Source organism: Arvicanthis niloticus, chromosome 10, assembly GCF_011762505.2.
Source record: "Arvicanthis niloticus isolate mArvNil1 chromosome 10, mArvNil1.pat.X, whole genome shotgun sequence".
NCBI lineage: Eukaryota > Metazoa > Chordata > Mammalia > Rodentia > Muridae > Arvicanthis > Arvicanthis niloticus.
Window position 1 is genome coordinate 43,085,958 of NC_047667.1, and position 25,982 is coordinate 43,111,939.

Here is a 25,982-nt window from a genome sequence, read left to right on the forward strand (position 1 = left end):
AGCAAAAGGCACTTGTGACATAATCATTTGATACTATGAACTATGACTTGACTGAAAGTGAACATTTGGGGAAAATGAATAGGTTTCAAAAAAGACAAACCTGAGCCTGAATGTTAATTTACTCATGTATCATGTGATCTTAGAAGAGTCTTAGATACTCTGAGCTTCAGTTTTCTCATCTATTAAGGGGACAGAATACTCCCTGCAAGGTTCTGAAGATTAACAAAGTAGCCATACCCTTTTCTATCCTAGGAAGTATGGCTCAACTTAGTGAAATGATAAGACTCACAAAACTCTTGTGATTGATTGATTGATTGATTGATTGATGTTTTTCCAGATACCATTTCTCTGTGTAACAGCCCTGGCTATTCTGGAACTCTCTTTGTAGACCAGGCTGGCCTTGAACTCACAGAGATCTGCCTGACTCTGCCTCCCATGTGCTGGGATTAAAGTCATGCACCACCACGCCCAGCTTGAGTTGTGATTCTTGAGTCTTTGGCAGTAAAAGAGAAAACCAAAAAAAACAAATTATTCTTACCTGAAGTCTCTGGTGTTCTAACAGTTTTCTTTGAGGCTGTTTGGCTTGTAACAGGTTGGGAAGAAGGTTCATCCTCTATAGCACCGACAAAAGATAAAATTCAAGTTAGATGACCTGGGAGAGATCATGGCACAGAGTATACATATTTAATAGTAATCCATAAACTATACAAGTACTCAATTTCTCTAGGTTAAAAACTAGGGAATTAAACTAGTTAAAAATCTTATTAAGATACAGTACTATGAGGCCTGGAGAGGGTTCAGTGTTTAAGAGCATTTGCTGCTCTTTCCAAGGACTTTGAGTATCCCAGCATACCAGTCCAAAAGGCTTACAATATTCTGTAGCCTTCAGCTCCAAGGGACCCAACACCACCTTCTGGCTTCCAAGGGTACCTGTATACAAATGTGCATATACTCACACAGACACATGCAGCTGCACACACACATAAGTAAAACAAAATATAAACCACCAAAGTGTTGCTTTACAACAAAATGTTACTTTAGAAAGTTAAAAAGGTAGGTTCAAGATTCAAAAATTGGTGTGGACTCAGCAGGTAAAAGAATGTTTAAATCCTCTAAAAAATGTACTAAAAGGTACATTTTAAAAAGATAACACTATATAACACATTATAAAAGATAACACAAATGCCGGGCGGTGGTGGCGCATGCCTTTAATCCCAGCACTTGGGAGGCAGAGGCAGGCGGATTTCTGAGTTGGAGGCCAGCCTGGTCTACAGAGTGAGTTCCAGGACAGCCAAGGCTACACAGAGAAACCCTGTCTCGAACCCCCCCCCCCCCCAAAAAAAAAAGGTAACACAATTACATTGACTTCCATTTGCAAACACTGCCTCAGGTTCTGAGACAGAATTTAGATATCTAAGTATCTAAATTTCGACCAGGCATACATGCATGACAGGTTCCTTTTTTTCAAGTTTGCCATCATAAAAGAAATACTATTGACATGTATGAGCAAATAAACTGTCTCGTTACATCCGAAAGAATGTGCACATCTCTAGTGTGAAGTTTCCAAAACCAACAGATCTTCAAGTGTGTCAGGATTTGAAGGGCAAGTAGGTAAATTTTCAAGCCCTTTACTATGCTCTAAGCTGAAAATCCACTCCTTTTTAGACACATCAGATGTCTACATTATTACCTAGGTCATCCCACTGTGACTCTAACCCTCAGAATTTTACGTCATAATTACATGGGGCTTACTGGAAACCACCTGTGACTCTGTTATGTTCGAGAGCAGGGAATGGGAGGATAGTTTAAAGAAATTTGATTCATCTGTGACTTAACTAAAACTACAGTACACACCCTGTTGGCATTTGGGACTTCATGTAGAAGCTTTCCTTAATAAACAGAACGTGGTTTTGTTTCGGTACTTTGTCAGCCTTGATTTGGTTAGCTACTTAAGGTTACAGTGATGGCCTTCAATCTGGGGGAAAGTCTTGCAAAGATCAGACTGTATATTTGGAGTAATGTCACCAACCAATTCATTAAAGCTGGCTATTCCTCCTAGCATCCGCCTAGAAAATATCTCGTTTTCCCAATCTTGGTGAAAAAAAGAAATCGACTGTAAAGTTAACTTAAAACCAGGATTTTCAGCTGGGGACTTGGGGGCCCCCGAGATTTAAAAAAAAAAAAAAAAGGAAATGGAAGTGGCTTCAGTAGAAACCTCAGAGGGGACGGAAATGAAACCGAGCGCAGAGTAATTTGGGGCTCCGACAATGGCTTAGTCGCCGACCTCTAGCAAAAGCCTACAGAAAGAGGAGACCTAGACATCCCAAACTGATGCTCAGCAATGAGCAGAGCTCCCCGCCTACGCTCGGGTCACTTAGCACTACCATCCTTCCGCGCGGCTCAGCGCGTCCTTCCCTTTTGAGGGTCCGAGTGGACTCAACCCGGGAGTGCGTGCCCAAAGGGCCGCAGAATCACCACTACCCCGGCAGGGCCGGCCTCCACGGGGGCGCGCCTCCCGCCGCGTGCGCCCGTGCCCGCCATCGCGCGCGCGCTCCCGAGCTGGCAGCTGAGACTGTTACCTCCGCGGTCCTCGCTTGAGGACTGAGAGTCCTGTAGCCCTCGCCCGCTCGTAGCCGGAGACGGCTGCGGCTGCGGCTGCTGTGAGTACTGCTCAAGACGAGTAGACCTCCGCGTCTTCATCTCTTCGGCTTCCTGGGGCCCCTGCTGCCTCCGTTGTCGAGACCGAAGATTGTAAGTGCTTTCTCTCACTTCCTCTTTCGCAGAATCCGGCCGGAACTTTTCTGGCGGGGTTCGTCTCCTCCCCGGAGACCTTTCTTTGGCCGCCCGGGACTGGAAGTCGCCGTACACTTCTGGCGGTTCTTCTGAAAACCTCACTTCCCGTCGTCCTTGGCGCGACGGATGAGTTCCGTACGCAGGCGCGTCACTGCCGTCGCCATTTTGAGGGGCGAGTCTCTGCCTTCCCTCCCGGATGGGGGCTCTGGGTGTGACGTAGATGGCCCATCCTTCTCCCAGCCCCTCGGCCTGCCACCTCTCTCCCGCCATAGTTGTTTACGTAGCTGGTAGTCGGTGGTGGGGATGAGTTTGCCGCGGTTGAATTCCTCTGTAGGTGGTGACGATGGCTTCGGCGAGGTTGTCGCTGTGGTCAGGGAGGCAGTTGAGAGTCGCCAGGGCCGCCGCCTGCGTCCTCGCTGGTGTGCCACAAACCAGCCTCTGGGCCCATGGTGTGTCCTAAGGGCTGTGGGAGAGGCAGTGCCCAAGCTGGATCAGCTGCTGTGGGTCACTCCCGCCTCCTGGCTGGAAGCACCAAAGAGGAGGAGAAGGGGGAGGAGGACGTCTCTGTCCTTGGCCTTGAGGGAGGGGAAGGTGGGGGCGACCAGGAGGTGGCCGGGCAAGTGGTCCGTGCCAAGCTGCTGATGGCCAGTTGCCCACCACAGGAGGCGCTGGTCGTGGCTCCCACAGGCTTTGGGAAAGGGCAGGTTTCAGTCCTTGATCCCAAGCTGTTGCGCAGCTTCCCTGCTACTTGGCCACTCCTTTTCAAATGTCCCTGGGAGGAGAAATGATCAGAGAGAGAATTTTGCATGTCATCTTATGGCGAAAATTATAGTTTCAAGCACCTTTATGAAACTGCTTTTACCCATTTTGAAATTTTAATTCACCTGTGGGCCCTTTAAAATCGTGTTTAGTTGTACTCTTGAGATGGATTTCCATTTTTGAATCGTAGCCATGACAACCTTATTCCTGAACTTGTACGTGAAAGTTCTGCTTCAGCAACACTGTTGGGAAGGCTGAATGCTGCCTTAGACACAGTATGAAATGAACAGGTGCCTGATTAAAGATGGCACTGTAATTTTGAGAGCCATCTTTTACTTCGATTCTGGATATGGTATTTCTGCATTTCGTTTAGAGTTTCTGCATTTACAGAATACGAAAACGTGATCAAAACCTTCAGCTCTGTATACCATATTTACATGTGTGTAACAAAATTTAGACAAACTGAAGAAGAAAGGTTGGTTTACTTGTAAAGTCTTGAGTTACTCCTGGAAGACTTTGTATGATATAAATGAATACACACACACACTCCCACAAATACTGGGGACTGAATCTAGAATCTCAAGCTTACTGGGTAGGTGGTTTACCAATAAGCTATACCCCAACCCTAAAAGAGTCGATTTTAAGTTTTTATTTGGAAGTCACGTAACAATGATTTTGAAAAAAATTTGAAGTATCTGCCTTTACCAATATTTTAAATAGTGACCTTAAATTGTTACCCAAACTTAGACAAATTCCCAGGTACTGCAATTTTCACTAATAGTCCATAAATTTTGTTAGCAACACAGAATTAGATAACTCAAAAGTCAGGCAGGATATATCCTGTTTGGAGCTTTGTTTAGCATTGTTTATTAAATACAAAGAAATATAGCCAAAGAAACTAGAGGAACCATTACAAGACAGCTGCCCTCTTCGTGTGTGTGTGTGTGTGTGTGTGTGTGTGTGTGTGTGTGTGTGTGTGTGTGAGAGAGAGAGAGAGAGAGAGAGAGAGAGAGAGAGAGAGAGAGAGAGAGAGAGAGAGACGAGAGACAGGGCAGGGGGGGAGGGTAGTATGATATATATATATATATATATATCTACCTATCCTGGAACTGTAGACCAGACTGGCCTCAGGCTCACAGAGGTCCATTTGCCTCTGCTCCCCAAATGCTAGGATTAAAGGTGTGGGCCACCACACTTGGTCCCACTTCTTTAAAAAACTTTTAAAGGAAAAATGAAAATGATACTCATTCATGGTAGCCTGAAATATTTGTGAGACTTTTTTCTACAAAATGCTAAAAAGAACTGATATTTGGTAATGTCTGGCTTGTGTCTTTCCCAGTAATGCTTTCCTTGTAAAGTGCCTATTTATACAATTAACAGTCACAAAAAGATTTAATAAATGTACAGCAATGAAAGGATATAAATTTTATAGTGTTTATATTCTAAACTCATAATGCAGTGTGTGCAACAGATGACTAAAGACCTGGGTGTTGGCTTGTAAAACTCTGGTTTGAAGGATACACTGAAAAAGAAAGTAAAGAGGTTCTATGTGTAATTGGACAATCAGAGAAAATGAGAGGTTACAAAGATTATTGGATAATTGGCATATATTTTGTAATTAAAAGTACTTATAATGTAGTTTTATGAATGGCTTTTTCAAAGAAAAATTAATAAGGATGTTAAAGTTTAGAGGCAGTTAACTTCAGCATTAACATAGATTTGCTTAGGATTTTCCCTGTTGCCTAGGTCATAGGAATGTGTCATCTTAACTCTGGCAGCTATCACCCACACCTAGCAACTTTGCAAAAACCAAACTTGGATTACTATGAGTTAAAGCCAGATTCTTGTCAAACCAGATATTCTGCTGCAGGTGTTTTCCAACCTCTTTTGGGCCAGCTTTGTATACTAAAAGAGGTAATATTATAGACACTAGATTCATTTCCAGTATTATAAGATTTTTCCAGGCCATAAGTAGGGCGATCTGAGCTTTGAACTTAAAACAGTTTCTTTGGGAATTAGAGAAATGTAGAAAATGAGAAGTTTTACTTAGAAACTTTCCCATATGTTAGAGAAGACAGATACACAAAAAATAAAATTGAATTGAAATTACTGACTGATGGGCTGGAGAGATGGTTCAGTAGTTAGAGCACTGACTGCTCTTTCAGAGGTCCTGAGTTCAGTTCCCAGCAACCACATGGTGGCTCACAACCATCTATAATGTGATCTGATGCCCTGTTTCTGGTGTGTCTGAAGACAATTACAATGTGGTCATATACATAAAATAAATAAATCTTAAAAAGAGATGACTGACTGGTATTAACTGGTATGTGTATCTAACAAAGTTATATCTAGAAATCCTGTGCTCTTTATATTGGCTCTCTAAATTAAGCAATTTTTAAATTAAACAGAAAATTGTGTATAGGTGTTTTGCCTGCATGTCTGTCTGTGTACCAAGTATGTGCCTGGTGCCAATGGAGGCCAGAGGAGGGCATTTGATCCTGGAATTGGAGTTACAGACAGTTGTTAGCCATCATGTGTGTGCTGAGAATCAAATCTCCACCCTCTGTAAGAACAGTCAGTGCTCTTTAGCTATTTTAAATGAAAGTATGTTATTGGGGAGGGCTTTCTCCAAACAGGGACTAATGTAGAGCAGACTGGCCTAGAGCTCACCATATAACTGGGGTTGGCCTAGAACTCCAGGTTCTCTTGCTCCAACCTCCCAAGTGCTAGGATTACAGATATAAGTCACTCTCACCATGCCTGGCAAAACATTTAAAAATATCTTTTTAATTATTGAAAGAGTATGGAGGGTGGCTGGAGAGAGATTGCCTATGTCTTAAGAGTACTTAGTGTTCTTATTGTCTCCAGCACCCACATGGCGCCTCACAATAGCTTGTAATCTCAACTGTAGGTGATCTGATGCCTGCCACTGGCTGCCTTAAACTCCAAGAACATGGTTCACATTAACTCCCATAGGTGCATGTATGTATACACATACAAATAAAATATATTTTTAAAAAGAGAATTGGTCTATTGTGCATAATCACTTTTTTTCCTCTTTTGTTTTTTGGAAATAGGGTTCCTCTGTGTAGCCTTGGTTCTGTAAACCAGGCTAACCTCAGAGATTTGCCTGCCTCTGCCTCTCTGCCTCTCTGCCTCTCTGCCTCTCTGCCTCTCTGCCTCTCTGCCTCTCTGCCTCTCTGCCTCTCTGCCTCTCTGCCTCTCTGCCTCTCTGCCTCTCTGCCTCTCTGCCTCTCTGCCTCTCTGCCTCTCTGCCTCTCTGCCTCTCTGCCTCTCTGCCTCTCTGCCTCTCTGCCTCTCTGCCTCTCTGCCTCTCTGCCTCTCTGCCTCTCTGCCTCTCTGCCTCTCTGCCTCTCTCTCTGCCTCTCTCTCTGCCTCTCTGTCTCTCTCTCTGCCCCTCTGCCCCTCTGGCCCTGCCTCCTGAGTTCTGGGGTTAAAGGCCTGTGCTGCCAGTGCCTGGCTGCACAATCATGTTTCTGATTGGACGAGGAAATACTATGGGAATTACGGCTTTTGTAGCAAAGGACAAAATTATTAATTTTAATAAGGAAAGGAGGAAATGCTTGGAATGTAGTTCAGTTGACAGAATGCTTGCCTAGCAAGCACCAAATTGTGGGTCTTAGCCCCAGTATTGTCTACACTATACGTAGTGGTACAATCCTTTAATCCCAGCAGTCAGGAGCAGATCTCTGTGAGCACAAGGCCACACTGGTCTACAAAGTGAGTTCCAGGACAGCCAGGACTGCATGGAAAACTCTGTCTCCAAAAATCAAAACCAAATGAAACTTAAAAGTGGACAAGGTTGTAGATCCCTTGAGTTCTAGCACTTGGAAGGCAGATGAGGCAGCCTGGTCTACAGTAGCTCTAGGCCAGCCAGAGCTGCTACATGTTGAGACCCTGTCTCAAAAAGCCAAAATTAATTTAAAAATTTATTTTTAAAACCCAAAAGATGAAAATACTTGAAATAAACTGAGGGCATAGTAGCTTATTCTCACAGAAAAAAAAATTTAAACAGTGTAAAAAATAAAATATAGCTGGAGCTTGTCCTAGCGGCCTACTAATCCCTGCACAGGAAGGAGGATCCTGAGGTTGAGTCTGAGGCTTAGAATGAGTACCAGGTAAGCCTGGTCAACTTAAATCCTGCCTTAAAATAAAGTAAAATTTACAGAGATACATCTACCTGTGCCTTCTGAGTGCTGGGATTAAAGGGTGTACCACCAAACCCCAGAATAACAGCTATTTTTGGTTATTAGTCTATTATCACCTGTTAGCAGACATGCTACTTAGGCACTCACAACAACTTCATGTGAGTATGAAGCCTTGTCCCCGCTGCCCCACGCGCAAACTGAGCTTTAGGTTAAGCAATCAGTTTGAAGATAGCCTCTAGTTAGGATAAGAGGCTGGGTTCAAAGTCGTGTCTGAGTGGTGCTTGCCACTATCTTCAGTTACTGTCTTTTACTTTACTGCCCTCGTGGGTTTTCTAAGCTTTGAATTTCAGGTTATTTTAAGGGACGAGGTGGTCAGAGTCTTGCAGCCTGTTTACAGTCACTTGAGAAGCCGTGTGGGCTGTGGCTGGACGACTTGCACTAAGGTTCTAGGAAGTCTAGTGGGAGGAGCTAGGGGAGGTGGGGCCAAGGGACTACCTATCCCAGCATTCCGCGGGCTCCTCCCTGCGGAGCTCACGTCACGTGGGCGGTACTGGCGACATTCTGCCGTGGCGGCTGGGGGTTGCAGACCAGCGCTGTGGAGCAGGAGGAACAGCCGAGTTGCGCCGCTGATCCTGACTGTCCCGTGTTTTAAAACCTGGCTGGAAATTGTAAGTAAGCAAAACGAAAACACAACTTTGATATATTTTAGTGTCTGAACTACTATTTTCTCCTTTCAAAAGGTCTTTGAGAAAGGATCCCTCCCCACCCCCACCTCCCCTACGGCACAAACAGAAATCGAGGTAGGTTGGGATGGGTCTGTAATTTCCGGGAGGGTGTTGAAAATATACCTGGAATCTTTTAAGCATAAAACGAAACACGGTGAGAGTAGATTTTTGATACGGACTTCAGATGAGAGGTAAAATTACATAAAAGTTTTGAAATGTAAACGAGAATTCTTACTGTAGGAGTCTATTTCTGTTATCTCGCTTCGTAAGGATTCCAGTAATCTTCTAATTCTTAAAAGATAGAACAGTTAAGTTTTTCAGTTACTAATAATGCTGAAAGGGACAAACTTTGAAACCCGTAATTATTTTGCTTACCTATTTATGTACTTAACTGTGTTTCATACCTAGCTTTAAAAAAAAAATAACTTTTCTTTGAACAAAATCTGTAGAGTCTCTACTTTATCCAGGGATGAGTTAACTTTTCTAACTAAATATGCCAGTTTTGTTTGTGTTACCAATCTTTTTTTCCTCCCCTTAAAGATAGGGTTTCTGTTTGTGGCCCTGACTGGCCTGGAACTCAAGAGATCCACCCGCATCTGCCTCTGGAGAGTTGGGATCAAAGGCTTGTGCTACCACACCCCGATTGCCTGTCCTTAGGTTTAAAAATCGGTTATTTAAATGTATAAAAGGGTGTTGTTGTTTTGTAAAGGTTACAGCAGGGACCCATAACTACCAGTTTTTCATACTGCATAATTCCTTTGCAAATAGAAAATGATTTAAGAACTTTGTAGTAGACAAACTAAAAATAAAAATGTTCTAGGAAGCCTTTTGGATTGGGATAGTTTAAACAAAACAACCTGAGGTTCTTTATGAAAACTTTTGAGGCCCTTAAGTAGTGTTGATTGATCTGGATGCTGCAGAGTCCAGGGCTAGATGACAAGGTTTGTTGCAGTCACCACGTGACCTTAGCTGACTCATTTAAGCTTTTTTTTTTTTAAATCAAGTTTCCCTCCTAAGGTAGAGATACGACACCTAGAGCTTCTGTAATAAACAAGTAACCAGAATGTAGCTGGTACTTTAGAAGTGGAGTAGGGTTTTTGGTTTGTCTGCTTGTTTTGTGGGGTTTCTTAGTTTATTTTCTGAGGTAGGATCTTGGTGTTATATATCCCTGGCTTACCTGGACCCCACCCAGTTAGGCCAATTTAACATGGACTCAGAGACCACAAGCCTCTGCCTCCTAAATAGTAGGATTAGAGAGCTGTGCCCCCGAGATTGGCTGTCACAGTTGTGCATTTTATCCTGCAGATAGTTATTTTAAACCATTTCAAGGAATTAAAATTTCCCAAAAGGCAATTGTTTGCCTTTACTTTCCTATTAAACACCAAGGCCGCGATGAAAAGCGCACACGCTTGGCTTTCTGCAGCCTACACCGACTGTGGTTCTGAATCCCCAGCACCCCTTGTAAATTGACCTACAGATGGTTTTTCAGCATAGTTCTCATATTTTATCATAAATTTTGTGCAGTAAGACAAGCGTTTGTCTATAAGGGTATCTTGAACAGTGATTAAGTCCGTGGACTTTGGAGTTACAACTGATAGACTTCCTGTACTGTCAGTGTCCTTCCCCCCCCCCCCCCAGCTGCTGGCCTGAGGATCATGGGACTTTGGCAGATAACTACTGAGTGGAGAGTTGTAGGGTCATTTGAAATATTTAATGAAATCATTTTAAGTACAGAAGTAAAAACAGCAATTACTAATTGGTTTTTTTTTCTGTATAAAATATTAGAAAGATTATATATAGAACATGATTTTGGTAGCCCAGATAGAAATGAAGAAAGTTCATCTGTAATTTCATAACTTCTACAGATCAAATTGTGTTGCTTTTTAGCAACTCTGCTTTAGGACTTGACAAAACCAAACTTAAAATGTTAGCTTTTGCCTTCTGAAGGTGTAGCTAGCTCTACCAGAGCTAACTGGATTTGTATATTTCCAGCTTGCTAGAGCAAAACAGAAGGGCTTTCACAATTGCAGGTCCTCTTAAAAGCTCTGGTATTTGAGGCCTTTTTGTATCCTTTAGCTGCATGCTGTGTTCATTAAGTGTCATGCTGCCTTTGACCATCTAGGTGGTGGTAATGCACTTGTGGTTCAGAACAGTTGCAGCATAAAGACGAATTCAAGGTAGTACAGGGGCAGTCATTCAGGTTCAGGCAGAGATTGCTGGTGGGTTGGTATTTGTAGACTTACTGTGGCTGTCCAGGGTCATTCTGTAGTCATCCTAGGGATTGACTCAAACTTCTCTGCATAGAAGTAACGGTGTTTATGGTTTGACTATTTGGCTCACTGTTTTAACAACATTTTATAGGGCAATAAGAATATTAATGACAGAAGTGCATTAGAAGACAGATCTGTTAGTGGTAGCTGTAAAAAAATACAGTTTTGACTCAAGGTGTGGCACAGATTTTTGTTGTTGTTGTTTTTAAGACAGGGTTTCTCTATGTAGCCCTAGCTTTCCTGGAACTTGTCCTGTAGGTCAGGCTGGCCTCCAACTCTCAGATCCTCTCTACTCTGAGTGCTGGGATTGAGGGCGGGTCCCACCACTCCCAGCTCCATTTTTTTTTTTTTTTTCAAAGAGGGTAGGATTTTAGAATAAAGGGAACTAACTTTAAAGAGAAATGTTTTCTTTAAATGTTGAACTGATCTGAATTCAGATCCCTTTTTACTTTTTAGGAGTAAAAAGTACAGTGTGGCTGTGTAACTTTACCTCAGGCTAGCTCCAGGTTCAGCAACATACCTGTTGCAAAAGGTCATCTGGCAGAAGCTCCAAGACAAGAGTCTTGGGTCTAATGGGTCTCAGGGATGGTGTGTCTACATTTGTGGTTCTAACAAGCTCCCAGGGACTGCTAATGATTCTTGGATGATAAGTTGAATATAGTTTAAAAAAAAAAAAGGAAGGGTTAGTGGTAAACTGGGTCCAGTAGTACCAGCCTGTAATACCAGCTACTTAGAAAGATTTTAAGTTTAGCGGCCACCTGAGCAACCTGATGAGGTCCTGTTTTAAAAAAAGAAGTTATTGTCTTAATTGTTGCTTTGATGATGCCTCCCTAATAGAAGTGGACATTCAAAGATCTTGGATTTTGAAAAGTATATTGGATGGATAGGGACCAGAGTTAAGAAGCACCTAATGGGCAAGCTGAAACAATGTGAACCGCAAAGAGAATGATAGTGTGGAATTTCCACCCATACACTGTACTCATGCGTCCTTACTGATAACAGCTTACTGACCAGGCCAGTGAATAGAGAAGGGATGTGTCACTGACAGAATTTCAGTGGACACACAACAGGTAAGAAGGAACTAGAAAGGCACCAGTAAGCAAGCATTACTAAAGTAATTGTTTCATTTAACTCTGCTTGTGATGCTAGTGGGTTAAAGGTAGAGGAGAATCAGGATAACTACATAGTCTCAAAGTGTCTCCCCTGAGATAATTATTAACTATAAAAGAAAAAGTAATTGATGGTGGAGATAGCATGCAGACCTAGTGGTCAAGGTTCATACTCCATAAGACAGGGACAGCATGAGCCTAAGTAACATGATGCCTGACGACAGACAGAGTGTTTCTTCAGTGTTTTTCTTGACAAAAATATCTAAATTTTTTTCTTTCAAATCATAATAAAATATACAAACTTAAAGTGACAGACTTTTTCCAAACTGACACTGTTCTTCCAAACTAGGTCACAAAAGATAAGGTGAGAGACTGAGAAAAAGTAAAAAACTAAGTGAAATAAGGGATCTGTTTCAAGCATGAAGCTTCTTTCCAAGTTCTTAGAGTTTGCTGATGCAGATTTCAGATAATCAGGTCCTTCAACATAAGATTGGAGGTTGCAAGATATGTGAACCAACAGTAAACCATAGAATATAGGAAATACTTGCATTCATGGGCTTAGCAGATTAGAGAAGGTTCCAGATATGATGTAAGGCCTTATTTTTGGGAAGTTAATTCTATTATGCCCTGGGGGGTGTTATTTGTTTGGGGAAGGCAGTAGGTAGAATATGGGGTGTGGGTGATTCCCTCTATAAGGGAGCCACTTTGATCTAACAGGATCCTGGCTTGGAACCTAGAACAGAAAAGAAACATTCATTAATGGGATAACTGGTGACATTTGATTGAATGTGACTTTGTTAATAGACTTATCAATGTTAAATTTCTTGGTTTAAATAATGGCACCTTGTATAAGATACTGTATGAATTATGTAAGGAAACTACATCATTTCTGAAACTTTTCTGTAAGTCTAATTTAAAAATAACTCTCTAGTAGTAAGTTGGTGGGACTGCATATGGTAGCAGTCAGTCAAGGGCAGCTTGGTCTACATAGCTAGTTCCAGGCAGTTCCTTTAATCCCGGCACTTGGGAGGCAGAGGCAGGCGGATATCTGAGTTTGAGGCCAGCCTGGTCTACAGAGTGAGTTCCAGGACAGCCAGGGCTACACAGAGAAACCCTGTCTCGAAAAACCAAAAAAAAAAAAAAAAAAAAAAAAAAAGATTGCCTTCCCTCTACCCTCATTTGAGTGAGAGACCCTGTCTCAAAGAAGTAAGATAGAACAGGATGTGGGGGTGTATGCCATTAATCCCAGCACTGAGAGGGAGAGGCAGTCCTGGCAGCTCTGAGTTTGAGGTCCAACAGGATACATATAAAGATACATAAGGATAACTTTTTTATAAGACTAAATAAGAAGTGAAGGAATAATAAGGTGTAGCAACACACCTGTAACCCTAGTATTCTGAAGGCTAAAGAAGGAGGTTGAGTTCAAACTTGACTCTCCAGAAAAAAAGTAATTATGGGAGTTAAGGTAAAAGTGGGGGGTCATAGCCCAGTCTCACTGTATATATAATTCTAGCACTCATGAGGCTGAGGCAAAAGAGGCACCAACTGAAGCCAGGTTGTGCTACTAGGGAGATCCAGTCATTAAAAAAAAAACAAAACAAAAAAACAATTGAGTCAGTTATGCTGCCTAGTATTAGATTTCTTAGCAGGCTCGTGGATTCTTTGTGTATTGCTGTTACCCTATATGGTAGCCTAAACCAGAAGAAGTGTAAGAGTCATTGAAGGATTTGGGAGGAAGTGGGAAGTTGGAAAAAATTTTCTTTTTGCACTCAGAAAAATGTATTGACCAGAAGTATGTATAGTATCTGAATTGCTCTGGGCATCTAGTTTCTATGTTTAAAAAACCTCCCTAATGCCGGGCAGTGGTGGCGCACGCCTTTAATCCTGGCACTTGGGAGGCAGAGGCAGGCGAATTTCTGAGTTCAAGGCCAGCCTGGTCTACAGAGTCAGTTCCAGGACAACCAGGGCTACACAGGGAAACCCTGTCTCCAAAAACTAAAAAACAAAGCAAAACCTCCCTAAGAGGAGGTATTAGAGCGCTTTGCCATCTCACTTAAACTCCCTCTTTCACACCACCTTTCAGGTATCCGAAACCCTTGTTTATTAGTTAGTGAAGATAATAGTACCTAGGATATTTCAATAATAGAACAGTTACTTGGATGTAGCTACCTGTTACAATATAGAAATAAAAACAATTTTGGCACAAGGTCAATAAGCTGCACATAATTTGGTTTGGCTGTTGATACTTTAAACTGAAACTATAGACAGAATTTGAACCATGGAGTTTAATCAGGCAGGGCAGAGCAGATCCGACTATGCCAGTAAAGGTCTAAAATAGCTCTTTACACTTGGTCTCCCTTCCCCACCCCACCCCCATGAGTGTGCTGGCCATGCGCATGTGCACGTGAGTGCTTGCTTGGACACTCACACCTGTTCTGTCTGTCAGGAGGGAGAGAGCATTTGCAGCTGTTTTCTTGCCTAGCATTTTTTAGTTGCCCACTCTTGTGATGAGAAACGTGTGTTCAGTAATGAAGATTATAAAACTATCCCATCTAAATTCAGAACTAGATGTGAAGTATGAAGCTCTCATCATATTACTTTATGTATAAACCTTAGTGAAACTGTTCCATAAAAGGTAGGCAATTATGGCTATTTAACCCTAGGGGGAAAATACTTAAAATGATAATCCCAGAAAAATCAAAACATTTTTTAAACTTTATAAGCCTGTTCATTTTATTTTATGAATGTTTTACCTTTATGTCTGTCGGCACTACATTCATGTGTGGTGTCTACAGAGATCAGAACTAGAATTCTGGATGGTTCTAAACCACCAGAAGTTCTGGGAATGGAATCCAGTCCTTTAAGAGCAGCAGCCCTCTTCAGTACTCAACACTCTCTCTGGTCCCTCAAAGATGTTTGATACCTACTTTGCTTCTGAGCAGGGTCACTTCCTCTTGTCCTCTGTATAAAGGCTAGTTTTGCTTTTTTTTCTCTATCTTACTGCTATTTCTGCTATTTTAACTTATAAAATAATGAACAGAGATACTGTATTTATGATATTTATATATTTATGATAGGAGAATGTTTTTGTTCTCCACCAAGAAGAAAAAATGGTCTCAGTGGTCAGGCATTAGCATAGCACATGAGGCCGTAGATTCAGTTCCTCATATGGGGTACTAGAGAAGAGATGCTATTAAACTCCACATTTTGGGTTTCACCTTTGTCGGTGTGCTCATTCTGTGGCAGTACCTGTTTATTCCTCTTATTCACGGATATGGAGCCTTTAGTCTACCATTACACTGGGCTACCAGGAGGTTTCATTCTCAGCTTTGAAAGCATTTGTGAGAGTCTCTCATGAGTATATTTCCAAAGAGTTTGTGGTTACAGGAAATAGATATCTTTAGCTTACTGGGTATAACAAATTAGTTTACAAAGTTGTTCTGTTTATTTATACTCCTGTCATTAGAGTACAGGGATTCAGGCTGTCCTTTATTTTCACTTTTTTTTTTTTTTTTTTTTTTTTTTTTTTTTTTTTTTTGGTTTTTGGTTTTTGGTTTTTGGTTTTTAGTTTTTCAAGACAGTGTTTCTCTGTACAGCCTTGGCTGTCCTGGAACTCACTTTGTAGACCAGGCTGGCCTCAAACTCAGAAGTCCGCCTGCCTCTGCCTCCCAAGTGCTGGGATTAAAGGTGTGCTAAGATTGGCAAGTTGGCTAAAGAGGTAAAAGAGCATGTCCCCAAGCCTGACAGCCTACTTGGGATCCATATCCTAGTCCTTTAACCTCCACATGTGTGCTGTGAAATGTCCACACCCACACTCATCCACAAAACAAAATATAAAAATATGTTAAAGAGATACTTGTGATAGGAAATGAAATCTGTGTAATAAGGAAAGTACAAAATTTCTGGCTCTTTATGCTATAATGATAAAGCAGCAGCAGCAAAACTGGCAAAGTTGTATGTAGTTTCTGAGGAAAATAAATAAAACCAGGTACTGTTTTCCTCATGCCCCTTCTGCCATACAAAGATTATAGCCGGAAGAGATGAAGTCCTGAGAGTCTTATGATTGACATAAAGGCAGTGGGCTTGGTCCTGAGGCTGTGAAGCAAATAATGGTAGTGAAGTTGTCAGTTTTGGCATCAGGTCTTTCCGTGAGCATTTTTTGGCTCCCTCTTTATTCCTGATCTATCAAAGAACGAACGAAGAGGCTGGCGACGGGTGATGGGTGGAGATCTGGAGCTCCCTTTTGGTTCTTGCTGGAATAGTTGGAAGGACCAGGATGGCTTGTCTAAACAGGCAACAGTGATAACTCTTTTTATTCACGAATTCTTGAGGTATAGCTCTTGGCAGTGAAGTTGGAGGGAGGGGTAGAATTTTCTGAGCCCTGGAGCCTCTGGGCTTTTTCTTGATTTATGAGCATATAGGAGTGGTTTTTGGTATCCCACCCAAATATTTCCTTAAAAATTTCTAGAAACTGGGAGCTGAATTGGTAACCTAGTACCCAGTCACGTGACCTTAAAAAGCACATTAGTACATGTAAGCTGACTTTGATCTTCTGTGAAAATGTGGCCTTGTGTTTATAGCAGCGTTTCCGGGCTCATTTGCATCTCTGTTTGCCATTGTAAATCCAAGACTCTCTGAGACCTTGGTGTTGAGCAGGGCCGACACTAGTTCCCCCTGCTTTTGAGGCCCCCTATTAACATTATCTTTAGTGTTCCTGTTCTCACAGGATTGAGCATCAGGATTTATACAAGAACTGCATGGTGGTAGAGCACGTACTATAATTTGATAATCTGGCACTTCCTGTGTATCTGGCTTCTTGATCCATGTGTTCTTGCCTACCTTGTGTGTGTTACATCCAGGATCATGAAGATACCTTGGGTCTATTGCTCATGCAGGCTTTAACATGTCATCTCAGAATGGCAGTGTGTGTCAACCTACACAGATAAATTCAGCAGTGAGACTTGCCCCATTGATTGTTTTTATTTTTTTTTCAGCTTTTAAAAGAATTTTTAACTTTTTATGGTTAGCTACTTAAAAATATTGTCTAATACTTTGCTAAGATTTTACCTGGTTAGATTGAAGCCTGTGTTGGAAAGGTTGTCATGGTTACTGCTGTCCTCCTGTTATAAGGATACCATATGGTACCTATTCCACAGAAGTGATATACAGCTCTCGTATTCTCAAAATACAAAGGTAGTAAAAAGCCAAAACAAATGTAGTCCAAAAAGAAAAAAAATCACATTAATCCTTGTATAAATCCTAAGTGATTCAAAACCCAGTGTTCAGAGAGTTAACTTCCAAATAGCTTGAAATAGTTTGACCTAAATTAAGTTGTGGGAAACCCTATGAGACTATTGTCATCTACCTTGACTGGTGCAAGTAATTCTCAAATGCATGTTTGTAATACTCTGAGCAACTGCAAAGCCCATATGAGTCGTCTGAAGTTTTATCCTTTACAGGTGTGACGCATTCCCAGACCATCTGCAAACTCAACACCAGCGACTTCTCTGTGACTGGGTCCAGATAAAGGTCCTTTCAAGACTGACTTCACTGGATCTACTCCACCAGGTCTTCTTTGACCCTACTTCGTCACTGTGAAGTGCTATTGGCGAGACTGCCTTCACCAGCAGAAGACTCACAGGATCCATCCACGCATCCGTTTCACCAAGCGTAATCTTACCAGCAGAGCAGAGCCTCTGTGTGATTCTGCCTCCAGCTGATACTGGACAAGAAAGACCAACCAGCTTGAACTAGACGCCTGGCTTTCCTTTGAAGGAGCTATTCTGTGATCTGTGCTGCTAGTAAGTGACTGACAGTATTTTAGACTGGACTGGTCACTGAGTACAGAGACTGAGTTGCAATTGAGTGAAGAATAAACTACAAGATCTTGAAGAACGCACTAAGGTGCAAGCCAGGTTCAACACTCCAGTGTTGTTGAACTGACAAGTTGCTAAAGGAAACTGTAAAGGACTGATTGTTGCTTATTGCCTTCCTCTGTCATTGTTGCTTTTTGTTGTTACATTGCTTTGTGTTGTCTTTCTAAGCCCAAATGTTCTCCGATAATTCACACTGCCCTGATTGTGGGCAGCAGTGGTTCCCTAGTTTAGAACTAGGGCACTGGTTGTACCAAACTGAACTTGTTGAAAATGAATGTTACCAAGTGTTCTTAGACCGTATTAACAGGGCTGATTATTGCCCTGAATGTTACCCTGACAATCCTGCTAATAGAAGCCTTGTTCTGCCTTGGTCTTTCCCACTTGAGTGGGCACCTCAAAATCTCACCAGGTGGACCTTTGAAAAAGCTTGCCATCCATTTCTTTTGGGTCCTCCACTGGTTAGAAAAAAGATACATGATTCCAGGGTAGCTGGTTTTAATCCTGCATTACAATTAATCTTGACCAGAACAGACAAAACTTTAAACAAGAAACTTGGCCAAAGCAAATGATTTCTGTAACAGAATCATGGAGACTCTCAAGGGCTTTGTGTTCATAGCCTAGGGGAGAAGAAGAATTAACTTGTTTCTTTCTGTTTTCCTTCTCTTTTTCTTTCTTAATTTTTTTTAAGGTGCTGGGGATTGAATATGGGTGCCTTGTGCATGCTAGGCAAGTGCTCTTCCACTAAGTTAAAACCAAGGCTCCCCCTTTCTAAGGCTGACTCAGACTGCTGTCACTACTCTGTCAACTGCTTAAATTGTTGGGTCTGCTTCTGTGGTCTATGCATATTTTAGCAGAAACTTAGTTGATATTGCAGCCAGAGTATTTACCTAGAACCAGACTAACCTATAGCCCCTATAAATGCTTTAGAACTACCTGGCCCCTCTTGAAAATTGCCACAACCTAAGTATTGACAAGATAATGTGGTCCTGGAGGGGAGGCCCCATGTTGTATGCCCCATTAACTGTTTTTCTATTAGACCTATTATGAGAACATGTTCTTGTAGCTGGATTCTAGATTCTAATAAATTTTAATACACTACATTGTTCTAATTTTCTCTTATATTGATCAATAATGAGAGATGTGTGTATGTACATGTAAAGTTTTTCATATATATTATAACCATTCTTTGACACTGTTTTATCCTCTGTAAAGTATTACAGTGTTGATAACTGGTCCTGTCACATACTATTTGGCAATACCTACATAGGTTACAAGAAATGTGTTAATGCTGCCAGTTTACATTTACTTGTCTCTATATAACCAAAGACTCTCTTGTCTTGTGGTGACTGAACTCAATGGCTTCCCTTGGAAATGGACAAATAACCTATGCTATGAAATTTGTAACAAATGATAAAGCTTGACTCCATATAACTTAAGAGCGGTTTAGTGGATGCTCTGTCTTAGACATAAGAGTCTAAACATGGGCCACATTCTGGGATTCTGTTCATGGAGATCATGGACTCAGATTTAGAGTTAAGCAACTTAGAAAAAGCTCCTGGAAACATCTGAGAAGCCACTGAACATTTTTAAAATTTCACTTAAAGTGATCCAGTACCTGTGTAGAAGCAGAAATGGCAAGGACCCAGGTTCTTCTTTTCCTCTCTAGGATCTTTATGGTCTCTGTTCTCATGATAGTTCTCAAATGGCTTCAGTATGGTTTGTTGTGCCAGATATTTCAATCATAACCAGAAGCAGTGGGCACCTGGCTTGCTTTCTTACAAGTCTTACCTTGGAAATAAAATGTTTTTGAAATGACTCAGCAGGTTTTTTTTAAAATGTCATTAGCAGCAGGTACTGGTTCATATACTAGTCTGAGAAAAACTTGGTGAAGGAGAAGATTGGCCTTGCCCTGATACTGCACATCACCTCCGCTGATAAAACTGAGATCCCTTAAGTGGTGAAGTGGAGGGCTAGTTGTTGATGTGCAACAAATCTTGCTTTTCCACGTGTGAAACCTGGCTTTTGTCTCTGTAAAGGATAGATTCTAGTGAGCCGCTCCTGTGTCTGCCCTCAGTCATGGTGGAGTTTCTCTACTGGTACATAAAATACACTGTGTGGTATTGAGTGCTAAATTGAGTGAAGTTAGTCATTAATTGGCAACGAGGTAATTCCTCCCTTACTGTTAATCCTGAAGCTCTTTCCAAAACATACTTTTTAGAGGCAAGTATTATTGCCTCTTCATTTTTTAGTTATTAATGTCTATGCCTCAAGGACATAATGCTGATTCTACCTGTATGAGATTTAAATATTAGCAGAATAGAAACAAAATTTTTGTTTTAACCAACTCTTTAACTAGTAGTATCAACTTACAAAGGATTTATACTGTGGAGTTCTCGAAACAAGCAATTATTGACAGTACTTTTTTGTTGTTGTTTTTGGTTTTTTTGTTGTTGTTGTTTTGTTTTTCGAGACAGGGTTTCTCTGTGTAGTCCTGGCTGTCCTGGAACTCACTCTAGACCAGGCTGGCCTTGGACTCAGAAATCCGCCTGCCTCTGCCTCCCAAGTGCCAGGATTAAAGGCGTGCGCCACCACCGCCCGGCCCTGACAGTACTTTTAAGTTAAATCTAACATGAGTATATGAGCCAGAGAAAGGACTGAAAAAGTAGCCACTTTGAGTATGAAGGTTAATAATAGGTGGCATGGCACACACAGTGCATCATCTAGTATCAACATCATGTGGAAGACGTAAACAGCAGAAAGGACATTTTGGAAGTCTTGTAGCTTAGGTCTTTGGAGTTTTTTTGTTTTGTTTTTAAGTATTTTTTTAAATATTAGATTTAGGATACTTTATAGTAAGTGTGAATGATGGATTTTAAAATATGATTTGATTACATTCTAATGGTGAGAATCAAAATTATCTGAGATACTCTTCTAGTTGTGTGCCAGTCTCTGGTGTGAAGAGCTGATTAAAATAGGCATAATAGTAACGTTTTAAAATGACCATCATAACGTCCTATTGTTTTCTGGCAGATTTGGGAGTAGAACAATTGGAAGAAAATACTTTCCCCAGGAAGAGTTCCCTTAAGGGGTGTGGGTGACTGAGATTATACTGTCCAAGTTACAGGGAAAGGAGCCTCAGCCAAGTAAACAAGCCAGTCTAAGGCCATAGCATTCAAAGAGCATGACAGCCTGCGTATTTCATGGCTGTCTAAAAGAGTGAAGTCAGCCTGAAAACTACCTATTTCCCCCTGAGGCAGGGTCTCTAGAGATCAAGCTGGTCTTGAATTCACAGAGCTTCCTGCCTCTGCCTCCCAAGTGCTGGGATTAAAAGCGTGTGTCACCAAGCCCAGTAAAAACTGCTTTTTATGAGAGAAAAATAACCGCTTTTCGGTTTCTGGGTTGTCTTCTAATTTGGACACTATTAAATGGCCTGGGCATTTTAACAGGTTTCAAGTGTGTGACGTGATGGTGCTTGCCTCATGCTGTTGTGCACTTTACCATCACGGGACACCAAATGTTCAGGACAATGAGGCAGAAAATAGAGAAAAGTGCAAAATCATAGCTGGTTAGAACTTGATGCTTCAATTATCAAAAACTTAAATTTGATGGCAGGACAAGATTGGTCTTGGGCTATGAGCCAGAGTAGTTAAGCCATTGTCTCGGATATGAAGCTTGAGAGGCCTGGAGGGACAAATGACCCAAGGTAGATACAAAGATCTTTTGTATCGTAACTGTTAAATATGAATGTGTTATAAATTGGTGTTACCAGAGACTTTCTACAACACTGAAATAAACATTTTGAAAAATGTTACGGATCTGAGCTGGGCATGGTGGCCCAGACCTTTAATCCCAGGACCTGGGAGGCAGAGGTAGATACATTTCTTTGGTCTACATAGTGAGTTCTATGCCAGCCAGCCACCTTGTCTTGGGGGGGATGTTGGAGGGGTGTCGAATCTGCCAATTTACTCAGGCTGTATATATTAGAGTCCCAGTTCAAACCAAAAGCAACTGTACCAGGGTAAGGGACCTTTGCAGTGTTTACTAGGGTTTTGTTTTGTTTTAGGGTGATGGTTAAACATTGGGTGCCATAGGCAGACTGCCTGACCTCAGATCCTGACTACCTTTAGCTGTGTGTTCTAGAGTAAGGCTCTTAACCTGCATCTTGGTTTAAAAAGTAAGAATTAGAATAGTTTCTACTTTCTTCAGTGTTGCAAAGATTGAGTTATGTGTTTGGCTCCTGGCACCAAGAAGACACTCTATTAAAGACCAAGAACAGCATTTGATAAATAGTAACAATCACAATTGTTACTGTATGCCGTGTTCTTGGATGCTAGAGCAGGAAGGCAAATTGTTTCACATCCAAGGTACCATGTTCTTTTACCTGTTTTTTTGAGCCTTATCAGACCCCACTGCTATACATTTGTGATGTCATTTGTGTCTAAACTAATGTCTGGCAGGCTTTTGCTTTGTTTATAGTGAACTTTATTCCCAGCCCCATGTACTTTGCTTCCTGATATCTAGCCCTTCCCTTCTGTTCCTGTCTTCTCCAAATCTTTCCTTGGTTTCCACAGGTCTCTTTGGCAACACCAGAGACTTGCAGATCATGAAGGATGAGTAAGGTCCGGCTACCCTGCCAGTCCTGGTTTTCCTCCACACAGGCAGCTTTCCCTTGCTCTGTCTTCTTTCCAGCTTGTTACAAGATGTGTAGGCAGCTGTGGTTGAAGCTTCTGAGATAGAAGTTCACCCCATGTGCTCCTAGTTGTCATTATAGGGCCTTATGGGTACAACATATATTTTGTTACTTTTTTTCTTGTGGTGTGTGTGGCACATGCATGTGTTTTGTGTGTGTTTGTACACATGCATATGTGGTTACTAGCAGAGAGTATCAGTTGTTTCTCTATCAGTTTTTACTTTATTTTTACTGTTTTGGCTAAGCCAGCTGACCAGCAGGCTTCCATCTCTGTCAGCCAACCTTGGGGATTTGAACTCTGGTCCTCATGTTTGTACAGCGAGTGTTCTTACCCATTATTCATTTCTGAGAGTTGCTAATTACCTTAAACATAGAGAAAACTGCAGGATATAAGCATGTGTATGTCCCAATCAGAAAAATGTAAACTACATTCTCCATGAGTGGAGAATGACTCTTAAAATTGTAACCAGTTCCACACCCTAAAGAAGATAAAGCAGAAGGATCAGGGTTACAAGGTTAGGGTTAAAGTGGACATGGTCCTGAGAGAGAGAGCCAAGTTCTACTTAAGTAGAGAAATGAATGACTACGGGACACTGAAAACCGACATTTCACAATTGAACTTGGAAGAGATTCACTAAAAATAAATGTGCTTGTGCTTTGTGGGAAACATACCATCAAATACCTTTTTTGGACAGCTAAGGATCAGGTTTTTTTGTTACAAAAAATCTCCCAACAGCACATTTTGATCACTATGAGGCATGACCTCACTTTTGTTTTTTGACATGACTTTCATTTAGCTCAGGCTGGCCTGGAGCTTGCCATGTAGCCCAGGCTGGCCTCAAATTCATGATCCTTCTACCCCTGCCTCCCAAGTGCTAGGAGTGGCTGAAGCCACTACATCTGACTTCTGCCTCACACTCTGTGACGGTCCACACAAAAGTTGCTTCCTAATATGGGCTTGTCACTGTTCAACACAATTTGCATGATTCTGAAACAGCCTCCAGATCGCTCAGATACCAGACCATATGACATTGTGAGTTGAGGTAAAAAAAACATGTTTGTCCCACTTCTGTTCTGAGGGAATGCTGTTTCAACCCTGTACAGAGGTGAGGACTTGAGTAGCTGCTGGGCTGACGTCAGTGAGCTTGTGAGGAGAAGCGTATGCTGAGCCTTGAAGACATTTCTGTGATAGTTCCTTTGCTGCTGCTTTTTCCTGTACTGTAGCTAGACGTTTTGGGACATGCTGTTTGTCCTAATGTTAAGAGTAAAAGACACAGTAACCACCCAAGCTGTAAGTTAGATGGCAAATGAAGCGCTAATGGCCTGGTTTCCTTGGCTGCTGGTTTCTAGTCCACGGTCTGTCCTCTGCGTGTTTTCTTTCACTGTAGATTTTAATCATTTACTCAGCCTAGCATTTCCTGTAAATGGAATTGTTTGACATATTTTTTAGTGATTTTTTTAATGATTTTTTTTTAATGTGCTGCTAATGATTAAATGTAGGGCCTTGCAATACAAGCCATACAAGTCTACCACTGAGGTATACCCACTGCCTTGTTGTTATAATTCATATACTAGAAAATTCTCTCCAAAGTTCTTACTTTTACTGTTATATTTATTACCAGGAGGCTGGGTATGGTATAGCACATGCCTGTGATCCCAGCACTCAGGCAGGAGGATTGCCTAGGCTGTATAGAAAGTTCTAGGCCTGCCAAAAATATGTACAGACAACAACAAAGGAGGGAGATATCCTGAGAGCTAGAGGTGTAGCTCAGTGAAAGAAACACTTGCCAAGCCTGGATGAGGCCCTGTGTTAGCACACGCATATGCACACGCACGAATGCTGGAGGCTCAAATAAGAACTTAAAGAGGGAAAAGAGAAGGTGGTCTTTAAGTTTGAGACACTTGCAAACATCCATGTTAGCAGACAGAAGGGTGTGTTCTCGGTCCCCATTCTCTGTAGTCTATATACCACATGCATTCACTTTCTTTTTTAAAAAAGAATAACATTTGTGTGTTTGCATTACATGATTCTATATGTGGAGGCTGTGGTTGGAGGATAACCTGTGGAAGTCGGTTTTTTTCCCACTCTGTAGGTCCTAGCACTCAATGTTAGGTGGTTTGTTTTGTATTTTATTTTGCAGTATTGGAGATTGAACCTCAGGTCTTGTGCATGCTAGGCCAGAGCCTTACCACTGAGCCTATCCCTCGACCTTGGTTATCTGTTTTAGGGGCAAATGCTTTCACCTGCTGAACTGTCTCACCCCTCATAATTTTTAAATATGCTTTTCAAACAATATACAAAGTTTTACTGGACACTGGGCACTATAATTAACAGATGGGTTGAAATGTGTAAAAACTTTAATGTGTGAGAGTGCCATAGAAAAATTCAAAGAAAGGTGGCTTTATGTGCCTGTCAGGTAGGATTTCAAAAAGTATAGCACTTTACAGAGCTCTGTCACCTGTGTTACTGTGTGCAACCCTTGACCTCTTTAATAACTGGTGAAGGTCAGGTAACTTACCAAAAAAATTGTGTTCAACAGTTAAGACCTTACAGTGACTTGATTTTTAATAGCCTAAAAATGGCTCCTGACTTTGCTCCTTTTGAAGAAATCTTATACTTATTTTTCATCTCTGAACATCACAAGGACATGGCATGAGTGGTTCTGTGTCTCTGTAATATTCCAAACGTGAGCTTGCTGAATCTCCCTGCAGCACTTGGGCAGTTACTCGTTCATAAGTGATCAAGCACCTCTGATCTGAGTGACCTAAGGGAATCACATGGCCCAAAATGGGCAGCTCAGGACATTCCCCGTGACAGCCTCCACATCTGCTTTCAAGAGGGTTTCTGTCTCAATTCAAAGACTTGTAGGCTCCTGCTCACCTGGTCTTACTGTTTATACTCTTGTAAGTCTACTAGGGTGTTTTAGGAGGTGGTGGCATCTATATGAGAATCAGTCCCGGGAGGTTTTCTTTCCATTGTCTGGGGTTGGGATATGATGCTCCTGAAAGCCAGAAAGCAACTTTTCTTAAGGGTTTAAGAAATAACACAAGACAAAAGAGATTTTATTCAAAGCTGAAATTGGTGTTTTGCCTTTGAATGGATAAAAAAATCATGTAAATGTTTGTTTTTATTTTATTTTAGTTACTGTCTGATTCCTTGCTTCTTGCTTCCATGTGAAGCATGAGTCTTTTGGAACTTGGGACAAGAAGAAAACAAGGTGTCTCTACTACAAAACCCAGACACTAAAAAGATGTCCCAAACTTTGAAAAGCCAGGACACAAACATGAGTGGTGGTGGCTACAGGGATCCTGTGGGAGGTAAGAACTGGCCCTCACAGCACCAAGGCCTCTGCTGTAGAAAATGGGGGCTGTGTTAAGGAAGAGTGTCTCCAGACCAAAACCTTAAGTTTTGAAATATATATATATATATATATATATATATATATATTTCAGTGAGTTAGTTAATATTATTATCTTTTTTACATTTACTGAGTTTTACATAATATCAAATAATTATAATAGAAACATAAATGTTTTAGATGCCAGTAGTAAGGAATGGTCATTTTAGCAAAATGCTATGCATCTTATAAA

At 41.5% G+C, this 25,982-nt stretch overlaps 3 protein-coding genes across 9 annotated transcripts in view; 2 read left to right on the plus strand and 1 right to left on the minus strand.

Annotated features, from left to right (window-relative positions):
• Nucleotides 1-3,318, minus strand: part of Tor1aip1 (torsin 1A interacting protein 1) — a 30,314-nt gene extending 26,996 nt beyond the window's left edge. Inside the window, exons 1-2 of one of the 2 annotated variants that reach the window (XM_034513648.1) lie at nucleotides 2,580-3,318; nucleotides 539-613 (exon numbers count right to left, since the gene is read on the minus strand). In XM_034513648.1, the coding sequence (XP_034369539.1) occupies nucleotides 539-613; nucleotides 2,580-3,063 (559 nt within the window). In that variant the 5' untranslated portion in view covers nucleotides 3,064-3,318. Of the gene's footprint in view, nucleotides 1-538; nucleotides 614-1,527; nucleotides 1,683-2,579 lie in introns of those variants that run through there. The other variant, XM_076941381.1, reaches the window with a different exon arrangement.
• The window catches only part of LOC117716576 (torsin-1A-interacting protein 2-like), a 29,564-nt gene continuing 6,191 nt past the window's right edge, over nucleotides 2,610-25,982 (plus strand). The window contains exons 1-4 of one of the 6 annotated variants that reach the window (XM_076941379.1): nucleotides 8,257-8,389; nucleotides 8,462-8,521; nucleotides 17,285-17,626; nucleotides 25,534-25,709. In XM_076941379.1, the coding sequence (XP_076797494.1) occupies nucleotides 25,643-25,709 (67 nt within the window). In that variant the 5' untranslated portion in view covers nucleotides 8,257-8,389; nucleotides 8,462-8,521; nucleotides 17,285-17,626; nucleotides 25,534-25,642. Of the gene's footprint in view, nucleotides 2,752-8,244; nucleotides 8,390-8,461; nucleotides 8,522-17,284; nucleotides 17,627-25,533; nucleotides 25,710-25,982 lie in introns of those variants that run through there. The other 5 variants (XM_076941376.1, XM_076941378.1, XM_034513649.2 and 2 more) reach the window with 5 other exon arrangements.
• LOC117716577 (torsin-1A-interacting protein 2) lies at nucleotides 17,724-18,410 on the plus strand. The gene has a single exon (XM_076941382.1). The coding sequence runs from the start codon at nucleotides 17,875-17,877 to the stop codon at nucleotides 18,268-18,270; it is 396 nt and encodes a 131-aa protein (XP_076797497.1). The 5' UTR covers nucleotides 17,724-17,874; the 3' UTR covers nucleotides 18,271-18,410.

Coding starts and splice junctions, on each gene's coding strand:
- LOC117716577 (XM_076941382.1), top strand. CDS start 17,875: ATGTTCTCCGATAATTCACACTGCCCTGATTGTGGGCAGCAGTGGTTC.